Below are 25,376 nucleotides of genomic sequence, written 5' to 3'. Positions count from 1 at the left end.
TAGGGTGAGGAGGTCGGACATCCAGAGGGAGCTCGGAGTAGAGCCGCTGCTACTTTGGGTCAAAAGTGGTCAGTTGAGGTGGTTCAGGCATCTGATCAGGATGCCTCCTGGGCGCCTGTTGCTGGTGGTACGACCCACTGGTGGGAGGCCCCGGGGCAGATCCAGAACACCTTGGAGGGATTACATATCTCATCTGGCCTGGGAACGCCTTGGGGTCCCCCAGGAGGAGCTAGAAAGCGTTGCTGAGAAGAGGGACGTCCAGGGTGCTTTGCTTGGCCTGCTGCCCCTACGACCTGGCCCCAGATAAGCGGATGAAAATGGATGTATGGATGGACGGATGGATGGTTGTGCATCTTGTAGCCTGTGTGTGTAACAGGAAATGACTTCACACGATAAGGTAGGGGCTTTATTCATTTAATTTATTAAGATGCTACATAGTCCAACCAGGTTGGGTTGTTTTTATACACCAGAGAGACTACTTGAACTAGGAATATTAATCTTCTTGGATAGACTTATTTATTTATTTATATACATACAAAACAGTTTGCCGACTGCTTACATTGATCACGGTGATGGTCAGAGACTCCAGGACAGGTCAGTGTAGTGTGTTTTACAACCGAACCTGGATCATTTAGTATTCACATGTAATTAATAATGTCTGTTTAATCCTACTTGGAGTACCACATTGGTGAGGATTACTGCGTCAGAGCAGGAGAGTTATGAATCACATAACAGTTTATTTTGGTACTTTGTAAAGTATATTTTTTAATGTAAAATGTTGTGATATTCCAACCAGGATTCTTTGAACAAAAAGAATTTTCTGCAAATACTGCGTGACCCAGGTCTGATAACCCAAAATAGGACTGTAGCTCAGGTCTGCTCTGCCCTCCCTCTAAGCAGCAAGTCATCCTCAACCCAACAACTTTACAGAGATACAGTAGAAACACAAGCTCATGTTTATTTCAATCGCTTATCCGCCAGTCAAATCCATCATTTTCCACTCCACTTCACATGAAAATATGGTGGAAGTCTGTCATTTTCTCTTTCAGTTTAACGGTAAGGGTAATGCACTCCTGCATCGTATGTGGACACAGGGGGATAAAAATATGCTGCTCTTTTTCCTTCAGATATTACAAAGTAAAATGACATCCTCCATTGCTTTCTTCCCTCATGCAAATTTGGAGAGGAAACAATTTGTTAGTATGTTTGTGTTTATTTTTGACCAAAATAACCATTGGCTCTGGAACAGTACAATGTCACAATGTGGTCCCCTCAAGGATATAAGCTAGGCTGTATGCTTTCCCCCCACCTCTCGCTTGAGAAAAAAAATGTATGCAGCAGGAAGATCAGAGGAGAGAGACTCTTAATGTTAGTGCATTAAACACGACCGACATGAGTAATGAACACGACTTCAAATGCAGTGAGGATATAACATTAATAAGCAACGGATAAATGCTGAACAAACACCAAAAACTGAACACACGCCTGCAGTGGAGTGGAAATAAAACCCCCCTCCAGCAAAAATCACCAGCAGCAGAGAGCTGGAGCAGGCAGCTTGAAACACTCAGTTGATCTCTGACATACATTTGCCCCAAACAAAACAGAACGTCAACAAATGTATGGCTCAGTAGGAAAATATGAGAGAACAAAAAAAAAAAAGAGCTGGAAATGACCAAGGTCCCTTTGTGAGGACACTGAAATAGGACCTTGGTGTTGTTGATGTTGTAAGGGAAACACATTCGCCTCTACATGCACCTCCTGTCCACTTCTCTCTTTATATACGCATGCTTTTGGTGTGTGTGTGTGTGTGTGTACACTCTTAGAAATAAGGGCTCCAAAAGGGTTCTTCACAACCATTTCTTTTTGAAGAACCCTTTTTTTAAGAAAGAGTCCTTCAAGGGTTCTTTGAAGACTATCGATCTTGATTAATACATCGATTCGATGATCCGATATCATCAATAGAATACGCCTTTATTTTGGAATTTTGTGTCAACGTCAAACAGCAGCAGCTGAGCAAAAGACGATGAGGGTAAGGTTATTTACTCTGAAGTAAATCAGCAATGTGGAGATATTTTATATTTCGGAGTAAATACGGGTAAACAGACGAAGCATATGCTATATGCAAACAATGTCGTTCTCAGGAAACCGGCGTACTTGCCTGGCTGGGCATCTCACTCTAACTTACACAACAGCAACATTAACTGCTCTATTTCAACAATGTGAGGCTGAAAAAACATTCATGCAGACTCAAATTCAACTGTGCTGTTCAGTCGGGAGATGCAGGGACTTAAATCAATAGTGAGTAAGAAAAACTAGAAATAATACATCTTATTTGCGAAGCTATAAATAGAGGAAAAGTCTGCCAGCTGCTAGGCTAATTTATACAATGTAAAAGTACTTAAGCTAATGATGGTTGACTACTTTCTAGTTTTGTTTATGAACCTTGACAGTTTTCATGAGCTGAATGTCATACTCTTGTTAAGTGCTCTTGTTGTTAAGCCATGTTTTAAGGCTAAGTTTGCCTTCAAGGCGTTTAGCCAGATAGCCCTAAAGTTTAGGATAAGATCATAGTTTGGGTTAAAATGAAAAACAATCTCTTAGTACTGTAAGTGCTTTCCATCAGAAAGCCCTAAGGCTAACTCCTCCCATGTGCTGCTCTATGTGTATAAGTCAATTTAAAGTAAACTTAATTACAATTATATGGTTACAATTATTTATGTGGTCTTTTAATCTTTTATGGCCCAAAGCAAAGATGGGTGGCAGCTTCTCCTGTAACCAACTGACTGAATCGAATCAAAATCATGTAGTGGCAGACTTCAGCAAATCACATTGTTGTCCAATGAATCGATATAGTATCATATCATGATCAAACTAGTGAATAGTGCCCCGATAAAGAACCCTGTTTGGGGGAAAGTTCTTCAAGGATTGTTGAAAGCATAGGAGTTAAAAATCCTGACCCTCAAATAAAATGTTTATTCACGTTTAATGGAATATAAAAGGGTTCTTGGTGTATTCTTGTTAAATCTAGTTCAGACCAAAGATTAACAACGAGATGGAGCCATCTGGAGAGAAAAGTTGCAGCGGTGTGAACTGGCCGGTCTCAGCTTGATTCACGCCAGCTGATGGTGTGATCTGCGACTCAGCTTGTCAAGTAACCAGCGGCTGGTTTTAGAACGTAAGGCACGTCACCTGTTTGCACAGCCAATGAGCCTGTAGCAAAGTCTGCTGGCCAAGTCAGTAAATTGTCTGCAGACGGCCTGTTCGCTTGCTGCAACATTCTCTTATTCTCTTATGATACGCTGTCTCGTCTAGCTGCATTGGTGTGAACTGGCAGATTGCAAGTTTCAACTCATCTTGTCGCAAATACTTGGTCTGACCTTGGTTAGCAACCTTAGAAGGTGAAAAGATTTTGAATGGAACACCCAGAGAGGGTTTTAGTTGGATCCATTATACCATACAAGGTGGGGCACTGGGTCAAACCTTCACAGATGGTTTTAGGTATAACCTTTTATGTTGGGTTCTTCCATAGGGACAAGCTGAAGAACCCTACATGGCACCTTCATTTCTAAGAGTGTGTATACTGTATATATAGATACTGTATATATGTCAAAGTACTGTATATAAACCTCCATCTTGGCCTGAGAATAACTTGCCCAAATAGGTCACAAGGCAAGCCTTTCATCTGGATAACATTTACAGAAATGATCTAATCCTACAAATCTGGAGCTCATTTCTGGTAGCTGCAATATTCTTAAATGCTTCAACCCTAACAACAACAAAAAAAAATAATTACTTAAAATCATAAAAATGCAACAAAACACAAAAGAGAGAAAGAAAAACAAAAACTGAAAATGTAGTTGTGCAAACCTACAGCCAAATGACATATTATTATCACCATTATAAAAGCAATTAAATTAGATTCAAAAGTCCAGATGCAACACTCTTTGTGTGTGAACGCATGCAATCAAACATCCCCCTCTGGCAACTGGGGGTGTGGTGAGCACTGAGTGACCAGTGGCGGGAATAAGGTAGGGTGAAAATAAAAACGACACGAGGAAAGAAAACCCCTATGGTATAGTGTTTCTTACAGTGATCAAGGTTGTTCTACAATCAAAGACGAGCCGATTTTACAAAGCCTCTGATTGCAGGAGTCAGTTTGATAGCCCTGTGTGTAACCCCGACTGTGTGGATCATCTCTCTGGTAAGTCCCTTCCTTAAAGGGGGTTTAGCTGGAAGGAACACCTGGATATACTGTACAGTGGGGGGGATTACGTATACATATACATAGGCTCTGGCCTCCATCGCTTAGAAAAAGAAACAACAATACACTAAAATGACATTCACACAATTGCAAACTGACTCAGTCGCACCAACACTACCTCGCCGGTGTTAGAAAATTGGTCTGGATCACTAGCATTAAATCATGTTTCCATTCCCCCCTCCCCCACAGAACCAGTCATCTATATACATGAAACTTTGGGAAAGAGGGCCAGAATGATTATGTGATGATTACGTAGAGGCAAGACCTGTAACAGTAGGTTTGTTCATATCGTTTTTTCTTCTTTATTTTCTCATACATTACCTTTGATTTTTATTTTTTTTTTTTACATAAATGAGACTGAATCAAAACTAGTACCACCCCCCACCCAGCGGATATGGCATTTCTGATCCAAAATCCCAGATCCCGTGTTTGTTTTCATCCCCCTGAAAGCATGCTGCAGCCGACCCAACTGCGCTGCCATCTACAAGACCAATTTGCCCACGATGACGCCCACCACAAAGAAGAGAATAATGAGGGCCATCGTGCGGGCGCTAAACCCCTCATCTTTCTTCATGCCAATTGAGGAGTGCTGAGATGACATCACGTTGCTCTTCCTCATCCGCAGACCATCGTCCTCCTGAAAAAAGAGAGCGGTGACAAAGAAATAATTGAGAAATGATGAACGAAAGGAAGCATATGAAGAGAGGAAGAAGGGTGGTGGTGGTGGTGGTGGGATTGAAAGAAAGAAAGGGAATGATGAAGTAGAGAAGAGAAAAACAAAAAGATGACATTGGGAAGAGAAACGGTCAGTTTGTCAATCAGTCGATAAGATAAGACAGTATTTATTTACAAGCTCAAAGAAATAGGATCTGCTTAAATCTTCATCTGACCAAATCCCCAGAGGACCGCAGAAGGCGCCAGGCTTTAACACACTTCATTTCCCAGCAGCGGGTGGGGGGGCTCTCTGTTAGTTTAATCTCAGCCGCAGGAGCAGCCAACAGTCGTTCTGCCTCTGGCAAGAACTTGAAGGGGAGGAGGTGGTGGTGTTTGACTTTCTCCTAGCTGTCTGTAGTGTGTGTGTGTGTGTGTGTGTGTGTGTGTGTGTGTGAGTCATTTCCAACCAAACCTTAACAAAACCCAATTTTTAAACCTTACTTCACTGATCGTTGTGATTGATGGCGTACTCATTGATTTGCAAAATTGCCTTACGAGCTCTGAACGCTGAGGTCTGCCACTGATTATGGATCAGAGCAGTTGCACTTAACGCTAAACCTCAATCTTGAGTAACTGTCTCTATTCAAAGAAATAGAGCAAAGGGTGGAGGGACACCGCAACGTCATTTGGAACCACCACTTTGTGTGAATCAAATTTCCACATAATTTGCTTATCTTGATGGTGAACATCAATCAGGACACAAAAAAACACCAAGTGTGACTCTGAACGTTCAGTGATGTCATCTGCTAATTTTGATGATTGAGATGAAAGGGGAGTTTTCTTTGCTCAGTCAGTCTGTCTTTGATTTAGGCCTGAAGTTAGATTAGTTGTTTGAACTACACCATGTGCTACAAGATTTAACATACAGAACCTATTAGAGGTGAAATGAATAGTCGATTAATTGATTAGTTGGACGACAAGAAATTAGCCAGGGAAGATTTTGATTACCAAGTAATTGCTTTACTCATTTTTCAAAGCAGACATGACAAAAATTAACTTGTTTTAACATCTAATGTGTGAATATTTGGTGGTTTTCTTGGACTTCTATGACAATAAATTAAACATTTTTGGGTCATATCTTATCGACCAAATGATTAGTTGATTCATCAGAAAAATTATTAGAAGACTGATTGATAATTGTTCTTGTACATAATACATGCACCAGGTACACACATAAATAACCTAACTTAAATTAAAAAAAGAAAAATCCAAATACTGACTTACTGTTTGACATATTGATTCATACAGTAACCTATAACCAATATCTTCCAGTGTCTTCCAAATATGCCTGAGAAATATAATCAGTGGTTGCTTTTTTTGCCTCTCATTTCAATACACTAACCTAAATCTATGCAGCAACATCTGAACGCACAAACAGGGTTTCAAGCTGCGTTAAAAACAATGAGTGTCTGCTAACATCAGAAGAAAATGATTATGTTTATGTTTTTATAATACAATAGTTGGCTTATTAAACTCTAGGGAACACAGGCAGTGTTGCTTCATCACACAGCAAAGGCCACATGTTTTTAATAAGTGAGACGAGTGTTTAAACTTATTATATGGCTTTGTTGGATACTCGATTTTGATTGGTCACTTACGGCATTCTACTGTCTGATATTTCTGAATAGCTGACCGCTGCTATAAATAACAGACAGTTGCTATGATCAAAGATGCTCAGTGAAAACAATATAAACATTTAAATCAATAAAATTATTATTCAACCAATAGTTTGTGTCAAATTAGTGATTTCTTTAGTAAGTAGTCGTGCTCATAGTCGGGATAATGTACAGCGAGCGGGTCATTATTGTGAAATGAAATCCTGCATCACCCATTCAGGATTCATACTGCTATAAAGTATACCACCCTTGTATGGATAACGACAAAGCTGAATCTGACGCGTCTCATCACATCACATTCAGCTCGGGAGGTTACCGATCGATTTATCACAACACAGGTTTGCTTTGCAGTGATTAATCCAAACAATAAGTTTAGTTAAATTAGTTAACGAATCACCAGTTCACTTGGACACGTTTTACCCAACAGAGTCTGAATTAGTTTGAAGTTATTATTTATTATTATTTGTGAGACTGAGACTGTGGTGACACCTGTGCTTTTACTGTCTTGAAAAATGTTTTTAAAACTAACTGACTGTGTTAGTCGAGTTGTCTCACTCACCCTGATCTGTTTGTTTTCTTCCCGTAGCCTCTGAGCCTCCATCTGCAGCCTCTTACACTCCTCCATGATCTTCTTTACCTCCCCATCATCGAGGGTGGAGCTCATTGACTTTGGAGGCAGCGTGGAGGAGTCTGACTTCAGCAAGCTGGACGACATCATCTTGTTGGACTCCATGTCGTGCTGTAAGTGGGTTAACAGGTCGACAAGTTAAAATGCAATAAGTCGGTTTGTTTGCTGCTACAGTGTTTCCATGGCAATGCTGACCGATGACTTGGCTGGTACACTGTCGCAATTTTATGTTTATATTTGGAGACGTGCAGACTTTCATATACAGTACATGAACATAAAGACTCCTCTTTTAAGCCCCCTATCTCCATGTTGGCGGCAGAGTTCACCCAGGGGTGCCGTTCATAAGCGGATCAAGCTGGTTTCTATCAGCATTATCTCCGTCTAACGGACTCTGCGGCGCACAGTGCCGACTGGAAGCCATGTGGATGTATCGCACAGCTCAAAATGAATTGAAAACAACTACCACGGGTCCCTTTCCCTCCTTAGGTTCGTGAAACCAGTAGACTCAGCTTATATCATGACGAGATAATGTCTCTGCAGCTGCGTGGGGTCTGAGAAGACTCACAACAATAATAAACTGCATGTGAGAGTGAACAAAGTGGCTCTCTGACAGGCTGCCGATGCCTGAGGGTGTGAGGAGAGAGAGGTGATGAAGATTGATGCTTAAAACTGAGAAACAGCATGACCAAGACAGAAAAAGTGACGATGAGAAAGAGAGAAGGAACGAGAAAGAAGGCCGTATTTTTTATCTGAAATTGTTGCACAACACACTGACTCTAAAACTTTTGTCCGTCATTTATGCTTTCCGAACAAGAAGTGACAGCACCAAGAAATCATCCTCACTGCTTGACGTCTCCATCTGGTCTCGTATTGCAATTTTTCGCAACAAATAAACCAATAAAACACATCTGACACAGTTTGCCATGTTTCTGTGCGTAACACTTTTTATCAGACGAGAAGATTGAACGAACACAAACGAAAAATATGGACTTGGAGTGCAGAAGCTTGAAGAGTGCACAGCAATGAGGGGAGATGAAGACTGAGATGGGACAGGATATAGACAGAGAAAGAGAAGGCAGACACAGCAGAGCAGTAAAGAGCTGGAGTGCTGCAAAACAACAATAACCATCATCGCCCCATAAATAATGCAGCCCCTCCTCAAGACAAATATTAACAAGCAAACAAATATTGCACTGTACAGAAAGAAGCAATAAAAAGTCATCATTATGTTGTGAAAACAAGCAGCGTAACAGATAATGAATGACATACCAAAGATTAGAAATATAACGTGGCACTGTCTGCTGCTGAGGCCAATTAGTGTGAGTTTGAAAATAATGGCAGGAAGCAATGTGACACATTGCTCCCTGTAGTGGCTTTGATATCCGATCTGTAGTGACAACAAACGGTGACGTTGTGAGGCGAGGCGAGGAGCGGAGTGTCAGCGTGCGCTTACCGTTTTCTCGTTCTCCACAGGCATGTCGAAAACACACCTCAGCTTGGAGTCCATCAGCTCCTCTGGTTTGGCCTCCTTCCACTGGAGAGACAGAGGACCGAAAATAAAGAAAAAAAGCTTTGTCACATTATTTCTTTGTAATTTAATCCAGGCAAAAGGGCCCATTTACGACAGTGTTGATAATGACTCATCATAGGAGGATGGAGAGCTCACATAAACCTCCTTCTGTCTCCTTTATTAATTTTTGGCTGTGTAAAGTCCTTTGACATATTAAACATATTCCTACATAATGTCTTGATTTAGGAATTTTATTAGTAGATTTTTTACACTGTCTGGCACCAATAAATCCAATGTTACATGTATTATTAAATGACTAACATGCCTTTTTCTCTCTTAGATGAAGACATCGCTAACTGAACGCCTCATTTTTATGTATTCTGCCAGCGTACACCAACTCTTTCCATAATTAAAGAAAGCATTACTTTACATACTGCACTCAAGAATATTGTTAGCTGAGTTTCACAAGAACATTTTAGGTGTACAGGAAGTTTACAGACTGAACCAGGATCATGCACGTTATCTTCCCAACACTGAAGTGTGTAAAACACTTTAACACAGTTAAACAGTTTACATGTCTGTGGCAGTATATCCTTTGTAAACTATGGTTTCTGTGAAGATATTAAAAGGCACATCTACGGTATGTTTTATAATACTTGTTTTAATCTATCTTCAACACTGGGAAAAGCATTTAAAGTACATTGTTTAAATCTTTTAGAATATGTTTATGCCTACGAGACTGTCGAGGGAGCTGAATCTGGCAAACCTCCAGTGGTGTGAATAAAGAGTCAGCAGCCTAGTGTTTAGAGGAGAAAAAATATGCAGTCCCATGATGGCAACTGTGAAAATGTTTTCTGTAAAGTGCTGTTGAGGAGTTCTGATGCTGCCAGGTGTGTATCACTAAATTCAGACTGTAGCTGTGTTTTTACTCGACTTGTTTTAATATTTTCATCAACATCTGGACAGTTATCAGGGAGATTTGGACAGAAATGTACAACCAGAACGACTGTAGTCTGTCTTTTTGTGCTCTTTCTACAATCCACCTCAAAAACCTGCTTTCAAATCAAACCTCTGTTACTGTAGCAAGCTCAAACAATAACCTAACTGGGTCTTTATGACCGTTTCTCAGGTTGATTAAGTGTGTGTGTGTGTGTGTGTGTGTGTGTGTGTGTGTGTGTGTGTGTGTGTGCTTTTATGAGAGTGAGTCACAGTATCATACCAAACTCTCAAAGCACTTGTTGGCATGTTAATGATGATTTACAGTATGTATGTTGGCCAATGATGGCAAGGATGACTCTGAGACCACACACACAGTTACGGCTAAACTGTGCTCATCGTGTTTTTTTATTGCTGTGCGCCGCACTGAGACACAGCCTCTCATCCAGGCTGGGAGCTGCCTATCGACTGCTTCTTTCCTTACAGTTACTTCCTGAGTTGATCCCCGTGTCTGCTGTATGACTGACCCGAGTACAATCTCTGTGCAAAGCAGTTTTTTAGAGCGGCTAAAAAACATGCTGATGGTGAAAATTGATTTTAGGAAGAAGACACACTCACCACTCCCTCCATGTCGGTCATGTCAGGAGGTGCTAGCACGGACTGGACCATGAACTTGTGTTTGCTCTTCTCATTGGGGTCATAGTCAAAAGGCTGCAGCATAACTGAAACACAAAATGACAGTCGAGGTCATGTACGATACTGCTACCACAAAGTCACTGCTGGTTTTGACAGACTTCACATAGCAACATATTTAATTTACTAAACTGTATTTACTTCCTTTAGTTACCTAAAACTAGGATTAACAGGAAACATCGTGAGAAAACAATGGGGTTGGTAAGTGAGAAATCTTGAACCCATGCGCCCACAGTGTGAACAGGAAGTCCCCACGTGATTATTGTACTCATTTTGTTTGTTGTGACTCCCTCAGTTTTGTTTCCCTTGTTTAAAACCTCATCCTCACTTCCCATTCTCAGGAGACAAAAGCGAACGTATCAAACAAAGTGTCTTGTGAGTGTCAGTCAAACTGCAGCACACTTGCAAGAACATGATATGATTTGTGGGTAAAATCTGCCGCCCCAAATACGAATTGAACTCCAGCGATTAAGCCGTTACTTCTCTTTGTCAGCAATTTTCCGTCTCTCTCTTTTTCTCAACTCTGAGTCCTCTCCTCGGATTAAAGAGGAATTAGCGAGTATCGAATGTGTGTTGTTCGAACAGTAAACTAGGTCCTCCACGTCTTCAAGGCTCTGGGCTCGCCCCTGCTGCTCGGAAAAAGCGGTGGAGATGATTTATTTCTAAGTTTGTGTTACCATGACGGCGAAACACTGACGGATCTACAAATACCCCAGGGGGTAATCTTTCTAACAGCTTCCAACCCTGTCTTTTTCTTTCTTAACATTACATATTGCTCTAACAAAAAGCAGGTGTGGGGTTGGAATACAGCTTCAACCCATCACCACATCAGTCCCTCTCAGTCAGTGGTGTGTTATTTGATGTCATTCCAATGACTGAGAAAGTATTTTAAAGCTGTAACGGTGATTTACAATGATCACTTTCTTATGTCAGTGTTCAAGTTAAGGGTGGAAGTGCAGAGGGGATGAAAATGGCTATTGATGGGTGATCTTATTCTCCTTTGACTTTTTAAATGAGGGTGTAATTGAACAGCATATTGTGACATCAGTACCAAGTATGTCTGCAATGCCTGCGTGACTCTTTGGCTTTCACTAGAAACAAATGACCTCCTAATTTCAAAGCCGGTGTAGCTATCAGGATGGTTTTCATATATGGCACATGCCAATTGTCCCTAGAGTGGGAAACCTCAGAGATGTAGTGCACCATTACAGCAATCAGGGCAGTTCAATATCGCAAACCAGAAACAGACGGCATGAACAGATTGAGAACGTCCTGTTTCAGTCAGACCCAATTTGCACGGCCATCTACCTCAGGTCCAAGGGGACAATACTAGAGAATGGAGGCAGGAAGGCATGTAGGTTCTTTGAGCAACACTGAATAACATGAAAAAGGTCCTGAGCCAGAGCCTGAGATGGAAAAAGCACAGCTACAGGAGGGGGGGGAAAGTGATTTAAATCATCTTTGATCGACAGCCTTTGAACACACCTTCACAAAAAGCTACTCCTGCTAATGGCGTGATTTAGTATTCCTGCTTCACGCTGGGCAATCATTTATAAAACTCACAGAGGCTAATTGTGTTCAACATGGTCAAGCAGGATGGTAATCGCCTGCCTGCTTGTTGATGATGAATGGAACCATTAGAGGGGTGAGGGAGGAAGGTAAGAAAACTTTCCCTTCCTGTCACTAATTAATTGTGTCCCATGAGACAAGATGCTCACTACAGAATAACCTTTAACTATTTACCTTCAAGTTCTCACAGAGGCCCACCCATGGAAACTAGTTATTACAGGGTCTGCACAAGATTCTCTACTGTAGGGTTGCAAGTGATGATAATTTCTGATGATCAACTACTAAAAATAATCTGCTGTTTCTGGATTTAAGATGTAGTTGGTAACTTTTGTAGAAATAACCTTTTGTCATATTTTCTGAAACTGTAACTATATCCACACAGCAGTACACTTGACAGATAATCTGAAAAATAATAATAAAATAAAATAAAAAACATGCTCCTCTGCCTCATCACAGTGCTTCTAATGGCATTTGCTAAAATCCCAAGGCTCCATCCTTGGCCCCCTGTTGTTCTGCATATACATGCTTCCGTTTGGTCACATCATTAACAAATACGATATGTTCCATTAATTTTAAACATCTTTTATCCTGTCTGTCGAACATAAAGGGCTCGGATCATCTTGCAACTCCCTGCCAGAGGATCTGAGGCTTGCTGAATCAGTTTTAAATCACTTCTTAAAAGCCTTGTATTAGTTTTAGCACACTGCTTATTTTATATATGTCTCATTTGGTTATTTTCTATTGTTTTTATCCTGTGTTGTCATCAGTTATTGTATGCTTTTATTTGGTATTATTCTAATTACTTGTCGCCTCAAATGTTTTCAGCAACATATTTTAGTGTGCTGTTTAGCGGTGACATGACAAAGTTTGCTCCTGACAGTGGGTGCTGGCCAGTGCTTTGTGCTTCAGTTGACTGACTCCGACATGGCAACCAGGTCACAAACTTTCTCATTTTATAGCTTAACAATACACAGTATAGTAACGACATGTTTCAGAAAGCAGTTGAGGTGAAAAATAGGCAATGCAGGAACAGAATCTTGAATTACATTTGATCAGCGCTGCCTAGTTTGACAGTTTGACTGCAGCTCACAAAGTGACTGACATCATTCAAATTCAACACAACTCATGGCTTGATTCCCTTCAAAACCATGGTGTCATGAGAATATGCCTTCCATTTCAAAGTATTATGTCACTCCTTTCCATAAAAGTATAAAACTTGTGACTTCATGACACATTTAATGTGAATTCTCAGCAGCATAGCAGAAAACAAAAAGTGTCAACAATATAAGATAACTGAAGATACAGATGCCAAAAACAGAAGATAATATCTCAGTTTAATGACCCAAACACTGCACTCATCACCAAATTCAGAACAAGATACAAGGTGCAGTTCACTGTGAATCTTACGACACCGATTTGACACATGACACCGTACGGCTCATTGTTGCACCCTGATCTATAGCGGTGACCTTTTCACTGCGATTCAGAGAAGCCTTACTCGTAAAAGAGAGCTCCCTGTGTACTTAGTTCAATATTACTCAACACAAAAACCTGGTCAAAGATCAGCAAACCTACCAAGACAATATAGCGTGGGAATGGGGAAGAGAGTGAAGTCGACCAGCGCTGTTGAGATACAGGCCTGGAGGGAAAACTCACCAGGATGTAAGAGCTAAGTCTCATAAAACATATTCATGTTCAGGCTTCTCAGGGTAGCAGGATCTCACACTTCTGATTGTGCTCTCCTGGGTCCATCTAATTCAATATAATTCAAGGGGGAAAAACATACTCACTACGCACGAGCAAACTCATTTCAGGATAAGGAATAATTCAGGAGTCGACGGCATATAATCCACCACACCTTTGCAGGGATCAGCTACTGCTTTGAGGTTAAGTTCTGTTGTAGGAATTGAGTCGGTGGGCAAATGTGAGACCTTGTGTAGCATATTAGCAGAAATGTTTTGAGTGTGGATGTCAATTAAGACAGGAATATTCCTGACTAGAAATGAGACTAAGTGTGAGCTAATGAAGCTAATTCAGATAACATGCAACCAAAGAATTATGCTGTTTTTCTATCTGCCCCAGTTGAAATGATAACAAGTCCCGAACATGTCAGACAAACATTGACATGCTCCCAGAAGAGGCTTAATATTTGTGGACACAATGATTCTTCTTTTTTTTAAACATTCACACCACATATTTTTCCACTGGATGCTGCTACATAACACCAATCAACCTCAGCAACATTCCTGCGGTCATGGCTACGTTAAACATATACGGTTACAGCTGGGTTGAGCTTCAAAAGCACTGTGTGTATCCTCAGCTGAGCCAGCAAATGACACATCTTGGGTTTGTAGGTATCCTGTGGCAGACTGTTCCCTTACATCCCGATGCAAGTGGATGCCTGTGTAGCTTTTACGCTGCTTTGTTAAAAACTACAGGCTGAAAATACGAGACAAACTGGACTGCAACAAGTTACAGAGCTTTTGCAATCATCTGAGATGGAGACCGAAACCTAAACACAATACTTTTGCCTGAATGCCTCAATAATGATAGTGTGAAGTTATTTTGGGAATGACTCTTTGTACATTCAGAATAACTCTACAAAAAGAACATTTTTATTAGTAATGTTGGTATGACAACCAAGCAGTGTTTGTTTCCCCTCAGCTCAAACAGTGTGGTGCGCTCAGAGATTTTAATCAATTAACTATAATGTAAACAGGAAGGCAATCCAGGCACTCCAAAATATAAGAAGAAATACATCAGCAAGGAAGACCATATTAAAAACCTTCTGTGGGTCTTCGTCACAGCTTTATTTAGCCGCTGTAATAAAGGCTTTTTAATATTTCTTTCCTTGTTGATATATTTCTCCTTATATTGCCTGGATTGCCTTCCCGTTCATCCAAACACACTTTCTGATCTAGGTTTGATTATACAGAGCAACCAGTCATCTCTTTTTCCTAACTGTAATGTAGCTTTTATGACCAGGAAGAAAGAGCACTTAAAGGTGCCCTGAGGAGTTTCCTTGAAAACAAACAAAAGTTATGTTGGCATTCAGTGTTACAAAAAACACTTTGTATGTATTCTTGAGGGCTAACAAACGAGTTGAATGCATTTCCTTTTGCATAGCACAGTTACAAAGCCAAATATGGCTGCTATCCAGTTAAATGGAGGGCAGGCAGCATACAAGGTGGCAGGTATGACTTTGAATCTCTATCAGCTGATAATCAAACAGTAGTGGAGATACTGTGGTAAACTTTGATTTAATCTTTTGGCGGCTTTTAAGTGTTTAAAGACAGAACAACATCTTTACCATTTGGATTAAGCTACAAAGAGCTTAATCCAAATGGTAAAGATATAAGAAATATGTGTACAGGTCTACATTGTTTATGTTCTGGGGGGGTAACCATACATTGATTTGAATTGATTCAATGATCAACAATCCATTATCACTGATGCAAAGTGAAAATATCAACACATATCATGATCTTTAACATACGACTTTATTTTAAAATTCCCATGGCACGTCTGATGTCACGCTAAAACACAACTAGTGTTGATGTTTGTTGGTCTCAGTGGTCTGCAGCTGTCTGCAGCTTGGCAGCTATCTTGCCTAGGTGTCACGCCATCCCCCATCTCCTCCACCTCCCAGTAACGAAGTCAGCTAATTTAAGTTTAATCAGAACTATGGCACTTTAGAGACGTAGATATGATACATATCCATCCATCCATTTTCTAACTGCTTATCCTCTTGAGGGTCGCGGGGGGGCTCTAGCCTATCCCAGCTGACACTGGGCGAGAGGCAGGGTACACCCTGGACAGGTCACCAGACTATCACAGGGCTGACACATGGAGACAGACAACCATTCACACTCACATTCACACCTACAGACAATTTAGAGTCACCAATTAACCTGCATGTCTTTGGACTGTGGGAGGAAGCTGGAGTACCTGGAGAAAACCCACACTGACACAGGGAGAACATGCAAACTCTGCACCCGGGATCGTACCAGGAACCTTCTTGCTGTGAGGCCACAGTGCTAACCACCACACCACCGTTTCTAGGTTGCATAGGCTAAGTGCCATGTGCTGCTCTGCTAAAATATAGTGTTAACCGCGCCCAACTGGATTTGGAGCACACCCATTCAAGGTGTAATTGTCCCGTCTTATAAGGTGCAACAAAGCTAACAGCAGAGTCAGACTTTTCCATCAAAGTAACTTCATGTGTGCTCAATTTAAAAGCACACTATGGCTTCAAGATAAGAACCCACAACCACATCCTGCTAAGTACACCACTTTCTGAGTTCTCCCTAAAGACAGACTGAACAGAAACAGGTTACAGACCATGCCTTTACTGTATGTTTGCCTATAGTGACTTCATTCTCAGAAAAGCAGTCTCCCTTTGAGGCTCAAACCTGTGACCTTTCGCAGCCTAATAAGGGTGAAAAATGAAGGCGACTGACAGAGGACTGTGCTGATTTGTCGCCCACTGCTGACTGCAGGCCCCAGTGACACAGTTTGCAGTTGTTGACACCAGATAGGGGAGGTTGTAAAATGAGTCCGTGGCTGTAAATGGCAGAGGTGGCACAGTGTGGAAACATTAGCCTGTACCTGTCTCCCTCAAGAGTGCACGGCTGGGAATGAGGCCTGCCAGGCAGGACTGGGAAAGGAGGACAGGGGAATACTGACTGGGTAGTGGGAAAAGAGCGGTGTGTGCATTTATGTAAAGAGAGCAAACCTATTCAGGACGATAGAGAGACAATAGCTTGCGTTCCTTCTCCCAGATGCTTGGCATTTTAACCAAGGTAAAAATAAAAAGACATGTCATGGTATCTTAAATCATGACTGAAGCAAATAGGGCTACAAAAATGATCCTTTTTAATATCAATCATGTGGTCTATGAAGCTAAAGAGATACCTTTTACACCCTACCAGAAATGCTACCTTCAAAGTGGTATTCAGAAAAAAATAAACACATAGTATTTGAGAACCTGAGAAAAGACTTAAATGTTATTACTTTTTTTTCCCTGTGATGAACTAATCATTTTAGCCACAACAGCAGCAACATGTTTAAGTATACTGTAAGTTAATAATAATTACTTTAATGGCCTGCGCTCAGTCCCACTCACTCAATCATTACCTGAGACATTGATTGAGGTGCCTGCATCGATGATTCCACTGTTTGGCCGCACACAGTACCGGCGCGGCGCTGTCGTCTTCACCTTAAAACACACATTCCTGTCTGTAGGGTTTGAGAGCTTGAGATTTGTGGTGACCACGTCTGAGAATGGACCTGTGAAGAAGAGGGAAGATAAGGTGGACACTTTTGACAAGACTGTCTTTGCATAGTTCAGGAAAACAAGAAAAGATTTTTTTCATGTCCTCCAGAGACTGACAACTTAATTTTAACAGGAGTAAAACAGTAAAAATAATCATCAAAGACTGTTGAGGCAAAGACAAAATTTATGACCACACAAGTCAAATTAAATGGCAATAAATCATAGTAACATCAATTAAAACTGGACGGAGAGCCATTTTAATTTTGATGTTGGCCTCTGACACTCTTAAGAGTTATGATCTCATACACCACACACATTAATTTCAAAATACCAGGCCTATTTGTCACGTAAATTGTTTGAATGCCAAATGGTAAGAGAAAATGACACATGAATGGAATAAAACAGCCACTAGCATACAAACTCAGACAAGCTCATAATGCGTGTGAGCTGAGTAGTCAGAGAGTGACATAATCAAGGCAAATGAGTGTCTCTTAGTCAACCGATCAAAATACATCAAAATGCAAAGCCATCAAAATGCAAATCCATCATCCGCTGCTGCGGAAATAGCACCAGTCTGAATGAAGGAGAAAAAAGAAAAATAAACAACCAAGCTCAAGCAGACAAAGCTCTTTACGTAAGATATTTTAAACGTTATATTTTTACACTGACATATCAAGGGAGAAAGTAACGTGGGAGCTTCATTTGATTCTGTAAATGTATGGAAATTTGAATTTTTATGTTGTAATATATGGTACAATTTAAACTGAAAACCTATGTCACAACAGAGAACTACATTTCAGGACAGTCTGCCAAATATTTAACACAGAATTTACAAAACCCCACTCTTATATTGTATATGAGCAGCAGAAAAAGGCTAATCTAAGCTTTTTCAAAATAAATAAAATCACTAAAATACCAGCGGGCAAAGCTTATTAAAAATATGTGACGTGCATGTTAGCACATTTAAATGTGGTCTCTCAAAGCCTAACTAGATGTGACTTTAATTATAACAAATTCATTTTACTGCCCACAATTTGGACCTTCTGTTGCATATTTTCTTCATTTGACCTGACGTTTTAGATAAACAGGGTTTAACCGCCAATCAAACAAATGCATATTTTAATAAGTTTGACTGGAAGCTGTCCTCAAGATAAACAATTCCAGTCTGTTTCTCACATTAAAACCCAAAATATGGCGTCTCAGTAACACACCCTGGTGAGAACTGGATTATTGTAAATATGTCAAGGATGCAAACAAAGCCGTCTGCTTTTTCGTTTTTGTTTAACATTACTTTCTAGACTGATTTCGACTACTAACGTCCTCTTGATTACGAGAAAAAAATCTAGCATCAATTTACCAGAGCCTTTAAAGAGTAAACTGTGTGTGCAAATCTATAAAACCCCAGACCTCTACTGCTGCTCTACCATGATCAGAATAGCTGATGCAGTTTGGCCTCAACCAATTACAGCTATCATTGTTGATGCAGGCCACATATCTCTGAGGCTCTCACAAGGCCGGATGCATTAAGCTGCACAGATTTGTCAATAATGCAGAAAACCCTAACAACAAAAGCCACAATAACAGTGTGCCAAATCTAAAAGGTGAGCGAAGGTTAAGTGAGTTATCCATCCAGACTGCAGCACTAGATTGTCAGTGGTTTTTATGGAGCACTAACTTTCTATATTAATTTTCAAAATGTAATTAGTCTACATCGTTGTTTCAGCTTTTGTTGTTGTTCTCCTTTGCACTTGTATAAACTACTTGTATCCGAACTGTCAAATAAATTGGCTCATTTATTATTGTTAAAGTCTTTCCCAAACCAGAGAAAGTCTAGCCTATGTTTTGACACACTTGTTGACAATCCTAATATATCATGCTTGGGTGGGGACAAAAAGTAAACAGGACGGTGCTTTCTGCTGCTGTCTCGACAAAGCGCTCCAGGATACTTTCACTTTGAGTGTCCGTGTGCTGCAGTTGCACTCGTGTGAGAAGGCTCGTTCTCTGGAGGAATTCATGCTTTCGCCTACTTTACTGCAACACACCGACACACTTTTTGCACGTTTGGCGTCTTTTCGTAAGCTATGACGTTGCTTACGTCGATGAATCGCCCCACCCCATAGTCACTATCACTACCTAAACAAAGGAGATATTAGACAGGAGAGTTACGTTATCTTTTCTAGAAATCCCTTAGATTCATTTCAATTCAATTCAATTTTATAAAATCCAATATCACTAATCACAATTTGCCTCATGAGCTTCACAGCATACAACACCCCTCTGCCCTTGGTCCCTCACAGCCGTTAAACAGTTCGGTGGGTTATGAAACCACCTCCAAAAACCCCTAAATTTCCTCTGCTGTATTCTTTCATTATTGCCTAGCTGTACATTAGGGCTGCACAATATCAGGAAAATATGCAATATGCAGTAACGTTGTTGATTATAGCAATGATAATTTTACTTTTAATAAGTAAACAGATATTCAAGTGTACTCAGTTCCTGACTCAGACTTGCACAGTACATGTACTTGTGCCACATCATCTCTCGTATCCACAATAATGCAATATGGCTGACATGCTAATTGATGCTAATTTTCAAAACAGGTTGATTCAGATTAGCCTCATATTCAGATTGATATGCCATAGTTTTTCACGCTGTCATTCAGTCTGACATAACCCTAATGTTTGCAGTTTTCTGTTTGAGACAAAGTACTATTTGGATCAAACTAATCAGGGTACTCCGGCTTCCTCCCACAGTCCAAAGACATGCAGGTTAATTGGTTACTCTAAATTGTCCGTAGGTGTGAATGTGAGCATGAATGGTTGTCTGTCTCTATGTGTCAGCTCTGTGATAATCTGGTGACCTGTCCAGGGTGTGTACCCTGCCTCTCGCCCAATGTCAGCTGGGATAGGCTCCAGCGCCCCTGTAACTGCTAAGAGGATAAGTGGTTCAAAAAATGAAAGAAGAATCAGCAGTAACCCTCCATTTTCTTACATTTTATTTCTCTACAATTGCTTTTCTTTGGCACAGAAAGATGGCGTCCCCATTCTTAAGGAAGTACTTCACCAACAAATTGACCATTTGTATAACAAGAAGTCATGCCGTATTACGTTTGATTTGTGAAGAAAACTTCACTCCAGTGCCTTCATAGAAAGCAGCAAACATGTTGATTAATTGATGGACTGGGATACACGTTTAAAACAGCAATACTATATCAAAACATCCATTTACAAACTCACACACAACTGAAAGTGAAAACGTATCTGTGCTTTCTTTATAGCCAGGCTCCAGTGCTGAGGTTTTTTGAAGAAAACGCATGTGTTTGGAAAGTACTGAGAATATAACTGGATAAATGAGACTTGGATTATACTGCATGAGTTGTCTGAGAGTCTGTCAACAGATGTTTTGATACAGTTCGCCACTGTCTGTGGAGGCATGCGAGAGAAACAAAGTTTTCCTCACTAATTCAAGTTCACATGGCATGACTAATTGATTTACAAATGGGCATTTTGTGGGTTAAGTATTCAAAGATCAAAGATCTGATTGGCTCAATTGTTTAAACGGCCATCAATGAGCACAACAGCGAACTGCTGAATATAGGATGTGGCAGAAGCAGTGATTCAGAGGAGCCAAATAAATTCAAAAGTATAGTTATTGCACTCATATTCAATACCAGCCACAAGCAACCTCCATGTTGGTGTAAGGTTTTCTTTTCACTTAAGTGGTAATGACATTAACAGAAAAGTCAAATCTGTTGGATATGAGAGCTCTTGCATGAGCACTGTAAAAAAGAACTTAAACCTAATCTGGCTAATGCATTGACCCTGGAGAAAGCCAAGAGTCTAATGAGTCTTTGATACTATCAGCACATTACAAGTATTGGAGGGGGTGCAAATTCCAACAAATCTCATTCTACATGTATTACTTAAGCGCCCCCCTCACAAAACCACAGTTTTACATGTCCCTAATTTATTCCTGTTATTTCTGGCAAAAGTTTCTTTATTGACCGGACACTCCAGAAACTGCATAGCGAAATGTATCCCGATCACTAACTGGCAAACGTTAGTCACTCCAGTGTTTTTCCAGTACCTCTGGTGAGAGCAGAGCTAATTCAAAGTCAAGCGAGGGGCCATGACGAATGAATGTATGACTTCCCAAACTTAGCGGACATGGTGCCAATACCACACACTTTACATCAGTCGGACTAACGGAAACTAAGTTTTCATTTTGGAGCATTACAGTATCGTTAAAAACCATATAAAACAAATATTATTCATGAATTATTCAATGTCTGTGAAAGAAGTCCAAATTTATTTTTGCTGTATATAAAGATCTAAAGACCCAACAGTTTGTAGGTAGATATCTGAATTGGTTGATTTGAGTTTTAAGACACTGTCTGGTGATGTTTTTGCTTGTGAAAATATCCTTAGGAAAAGCACAACTCATGACTTCTTAAAAGTGTTGAAACTGCACCCATTTGTTTGCCAACTTCCGGTCATCCAAACAACATTTTAACATGTGATTGTATGCTATTATTTCAACCCCCAAAACCCAGCAGACCGGGTTTTCTAATCAAGTATAGTTTTCTAACAAAATAACAAATTAGGCCACTACGGTAGCGATTATGGTGAGCAAAACCTTTAGCGGTTGAAAGAGAGAGGCAGGCTCACTGTGCATGAAAACATGGGGCTATTTCAGAATTAGCACATACACAAGATTCAAGATAAAGTTTCAGCTCAGCAAACATCCAGAGCAACTGACACTTCCCTTCCCCTTTGAGCAAAGACAGAGAGGAAACTCAGACCCTCAGAGCTTGGCTTGACTTCTGAAGGCTTTTAATGAAAGGGACTCACGCCACCGACTACTGTACACCTGATCTACTACTTCCTGAAAGTTTCTCGGGATAGCATCCAACTCACAAAAACCACAAACGGCAGTTGAAAAGTATTATGACGAGCTAATATTTAAAGCTGTCGTCTTTCAAAGTTAGATTTTATGGAGAGCAGATTTAAAGTAGGAGCAGGGAGGTTTGTTAATAATTACCCTAATGAAGATGAAAATTAATAAAAACTGAGGACGTCCAGCCCCTAACACTTAAGTAGCATCAGGCCAAACAGGTCTGCTACTAACAGACCTACTCTGTGTTTCCTGAGGTTTCACAATGCCTGCCTACATATACCTTAGGGCCTCAGTATTGTCATGTGATGTGTGGTATCTACTATACTGAGAGGACACATAGTTCCTTCTGTCTGGTGTCCTGTATCAACACATCTGATTTGACACTTCATATATGTCTATGGTGCTCGTTTCTGACTGGCTTAAATCACATGATGGAGCACCTCAAACAAAGTTCCAGTCAATGGTTTCATCACCGTTATAAATCAGCGTGAAAGGTATGTTAAACTACAGGAAACCACAGGAACAGTGTGTCTGCTCCAAGCTAAGTTACAAGTTAAAGGATAAAGCTGGTGATATTCTAGTTTTCTTTATTGCCAAATGCCATGAAAAGACCAACACCGACGACAAATGGATCCTATTAACAAGTATCGCTTGTGTAAAGCCTGATATAGCTTAATCCTCCCAAACTATTCAAAATATATAAATGACCCTTGCAGTGTGTGACATGTTCTTTTATTTCAATGAACTTGGTTTATTTTGAGTCAATCCCACATTGTTCTCATGCTGTAAATACTCACAATGCCTATTAATCTGTGGATAAAAATAGTCCCAAAATTCTCAATAGTTGTGCCTGTGTTTTTGATTTTGAGATTTGCCTTTTCAGTAGGAAATAATGGGCATGAGGCTGAGAGCCACAGACAGGGCAGGGAAGTTGAACAAGCACTGACAGAATTGTCCCTTTTGGGTCTTTTCATGGCATTTCTTTACGGTGAGAAAATTTTGAATAACGCCAGTGTTTTTCCTACACTCTAACTGGTGAAACAGACCTACCCCCACAGGTTACACTGACAACAGACAAGATTAAAAAGTTATAACAATTTCATCACAGCTTCTCTTTTTGCCTGTGGTACATTAGTCTAAAATACACTCTGAGTTGTCCTAAACCGGTGGAGAAGAGAAAATAACAAACCTGGTAAAGGAAACTGTATTGTGGCATTTATCACCTCTGCTTTGCCCCATATTTATTTATATATCAGGGCACCTCGTTGTAAATCACTGCTAAAACAAACTACAGGCTCACTGTCTGCCTGACACCAACAGACTCTTCATTACTATATATACTATAAGGTGCTGAATGCATGATTAATGTGCCATTACACTGTAATCACAGTAAATAACACAGGTTAGTAAGGTAACACATTAGCTGTACATAGGAACAATAGTATAATGCTACTTTAAATTGACAGTTCACATAAAAACACAGTATAACCAATGTGTTATCCATAGTGTATTGTGAGCTATCAGAATAGTTTTGGGGGAACAGCCAAAGTTCATCCCACAAACAAACAGTGGTATATATTTTGGTATTGCTGGTTCTTTAATCATATCTTTTGGGATGCTTAAACCAAGGAAAATATACAAAAGGTATAGTTTCCTTGACTTGAACCAAACACCACTTGCTACATGATAAGAGTAAAATAAGTTTGACTGTGTTTTGAGGCTTTCCTTTAGGCAATTAAAACATGTATAAAACTATTCAGCTTCTTAATCGAGAGTTCAAGGTTCAATATTTCAAACGGTGTCAGGATCTCTATAATCTGTTGCAAAAGGGAGTAGCATATGTGTTTATGTAACATTATTTGGGCCTAAAGCAACGTGACATCTTGCAGCCAAATGCCGAGCTTCACTAAAATGTCTATTGGCGATTGTAAAGCCCAAACGATCAGGATGGTGGGCACGTTGATGACCCGTGGCTAACACATATTAAGTAGCAGAGGCTGCCCAGTTATTTGGTCCTGTGAGCTGTCAAGTTATTAAATGACAGCTGGCTGGCCAACAGAGCGAGACAGCCAATCAGAGAGCGAGCTAATGTTAGCTAGCTAGACCTGCTAAGGATGTTGTAGCTTGTGTGCAATGAAAGGCTGTGAAGTCAGTGGGCAGACTGTGTTCTCACGTGTTTGTTATGGCTGCTATTTCACAGCGGACATGTGTGTGGTGTGTTACACTTGTAAGCCGCTTTACATGCAGTTGCTGCAGCAGAAATGTGTGACAGGGCCTGGCTAGCTTGGTTAGCCGTCGGAAGCTAATCCAGCTAGCTAACCAGCTAGCTAGCTAGCTGTCAGTTGACCCGCCGTCCTTTCAGAGCATTCTTATTCTTTTCATACGAGAGCAATATTGTCAAAATGTGAAGTCCGGCTTCTCCCCGGGTTGGTTACCGTAACACTGGCCTGCCCCCCCCCTCGTTACCCCGTTGGCAGAGGCAGCTCCCCCCCTCCCGTCCAAGCCGGGCCCTCCCCTCTTACCTCGGAATTTCAGTTCGTGCTGAGGCTCCAAGAGCAGAACCTGTTCCGGCCTGGCCATATCCCAACAGCTGGAGCGGGGTTATCGCACTGCAACCAGTTCCTGTCCGTTACCCCCGTGTTAGGATGTTGTTGAGTGCTGCAACGTCAACGGAGTTATTTTATCAATGAATATAGCTGTGGATATCCTGTCCCCCCGGTCACTAGTGCTACTCGAGCTACTAACGGCTGTTGTGATGCAGCAGGAAGGGAGCGAGAGACAGCCTGGTGACGTCACTGCCTCTGCATAGCCACCCAGCGGGGAGGGTGACAGGGTGGTGGTGGGTGATGCGAGGGTGCACCCAGGGATGGTGGGGACCACCTCCACCTCAGGTTTTAAGAAATCTCCGTCAGTGTGGCAGGATATGGTTAAAACATGGAGGTTTTTATTTCAGCTCACAAAGTCCAGCATCAAATAATCATGAAGGGTGCAAAGTTGCATACTCCCTTGATCCCAAAATACATCTTACTGTAGTGGATCCCTTGTTAAATAGTTCTCCAGTACACAAGTAAAAGTACACAAGTAATGGTATTAAAATATACTTAAAGCACCCAAAGTAAGAGTACTTTTTGTACAGACTTGCTCATTACAGAATCATTACATCACTTAATTATAATTAGTGATGAATTAATGTGTACTTTGATGTTGCAACAGTGGAGCTAATTTCAACTACTTTCTAATAATATTACGTCATGATTTATAAAAGGTCATTTAAATTT

At 40.7% G+C, this 25,376-nt stretch overlaps 1 protein-coding gene across 1 annotated transcript; it reads right to left on the bottom strand.

Annotated features, from left to right (window-relative positions):
* Positions 1–405: 405 nt before the first annotated feature.
* Positions 406–24,872, bottom strand: vapb (VAMP (vesicle-associated membrane protein)-associated protein B and C). Its single transcript, XM_050038267.1, has 6 exons — positions 24,621–24,872; positions 17,064–17,216; positions 10,284–10,387; positions 8,673–8,753; positions 7,151–7,330; positions 406–4,898 (listed from the first exon to the last, which is right to left on the bottom strand). Exons 1-6 carry the CDS (start codon positions 24,676–24,678, stop codon positions 4,743–4,745), a joined length of 732 nt encoding a protein of 243 aa, XP_049894224.1. The 5' UTR covers positions 24,679–24,872; the 3' UTR covers positions 406–4,742.
* Between the last annotated feature and the right edge of the window lie 504 nt (positions 24,873–25,376).

Source organism: Epinephelus moara, chromosome 24 (assembly GCF_006386435.1).
Source record: "Epinephelus moara isolate mb chromosome 24, YSFRI_EMoa_1.0, whole genome shotgun sequence".
In the NCBI taxonomy this organism is placed as follows: domain Eukaryota; kingdom Metazoa; phylum Chordata; class Actinopteri; order Perciformes; family Serranidae; genus Epinephelus; species Epinephelus moara.
Note: the sequence above shows the minus strand (reverse complement) of the source record. Positions and strands in the feature narration are given on the sequence as shown.

Coding starts and splice junctions, on each gene's coding strand:
- vapb (XM_050038267.1), bottom strand. CDS start 24,678: ATGGCCAGGCCGGAACAGGTTCTGCTCTTGGAGCCTCAGCACGAACTG. Junction 17,217..24,620: donor GCACGAACTGAAATTCCGAG/GTAAGAGGGGAG, acceptor TCTTCTTCACAG/GTCCATTCTCAGACGTGGTC. Junction 10,388..17,063: donor CACCTCAATCAATGTCTCAG/GTAATGATTGAG, acceptor TTTGTGTTTCAG/TTATGCTGCAGCCTTTTGAC.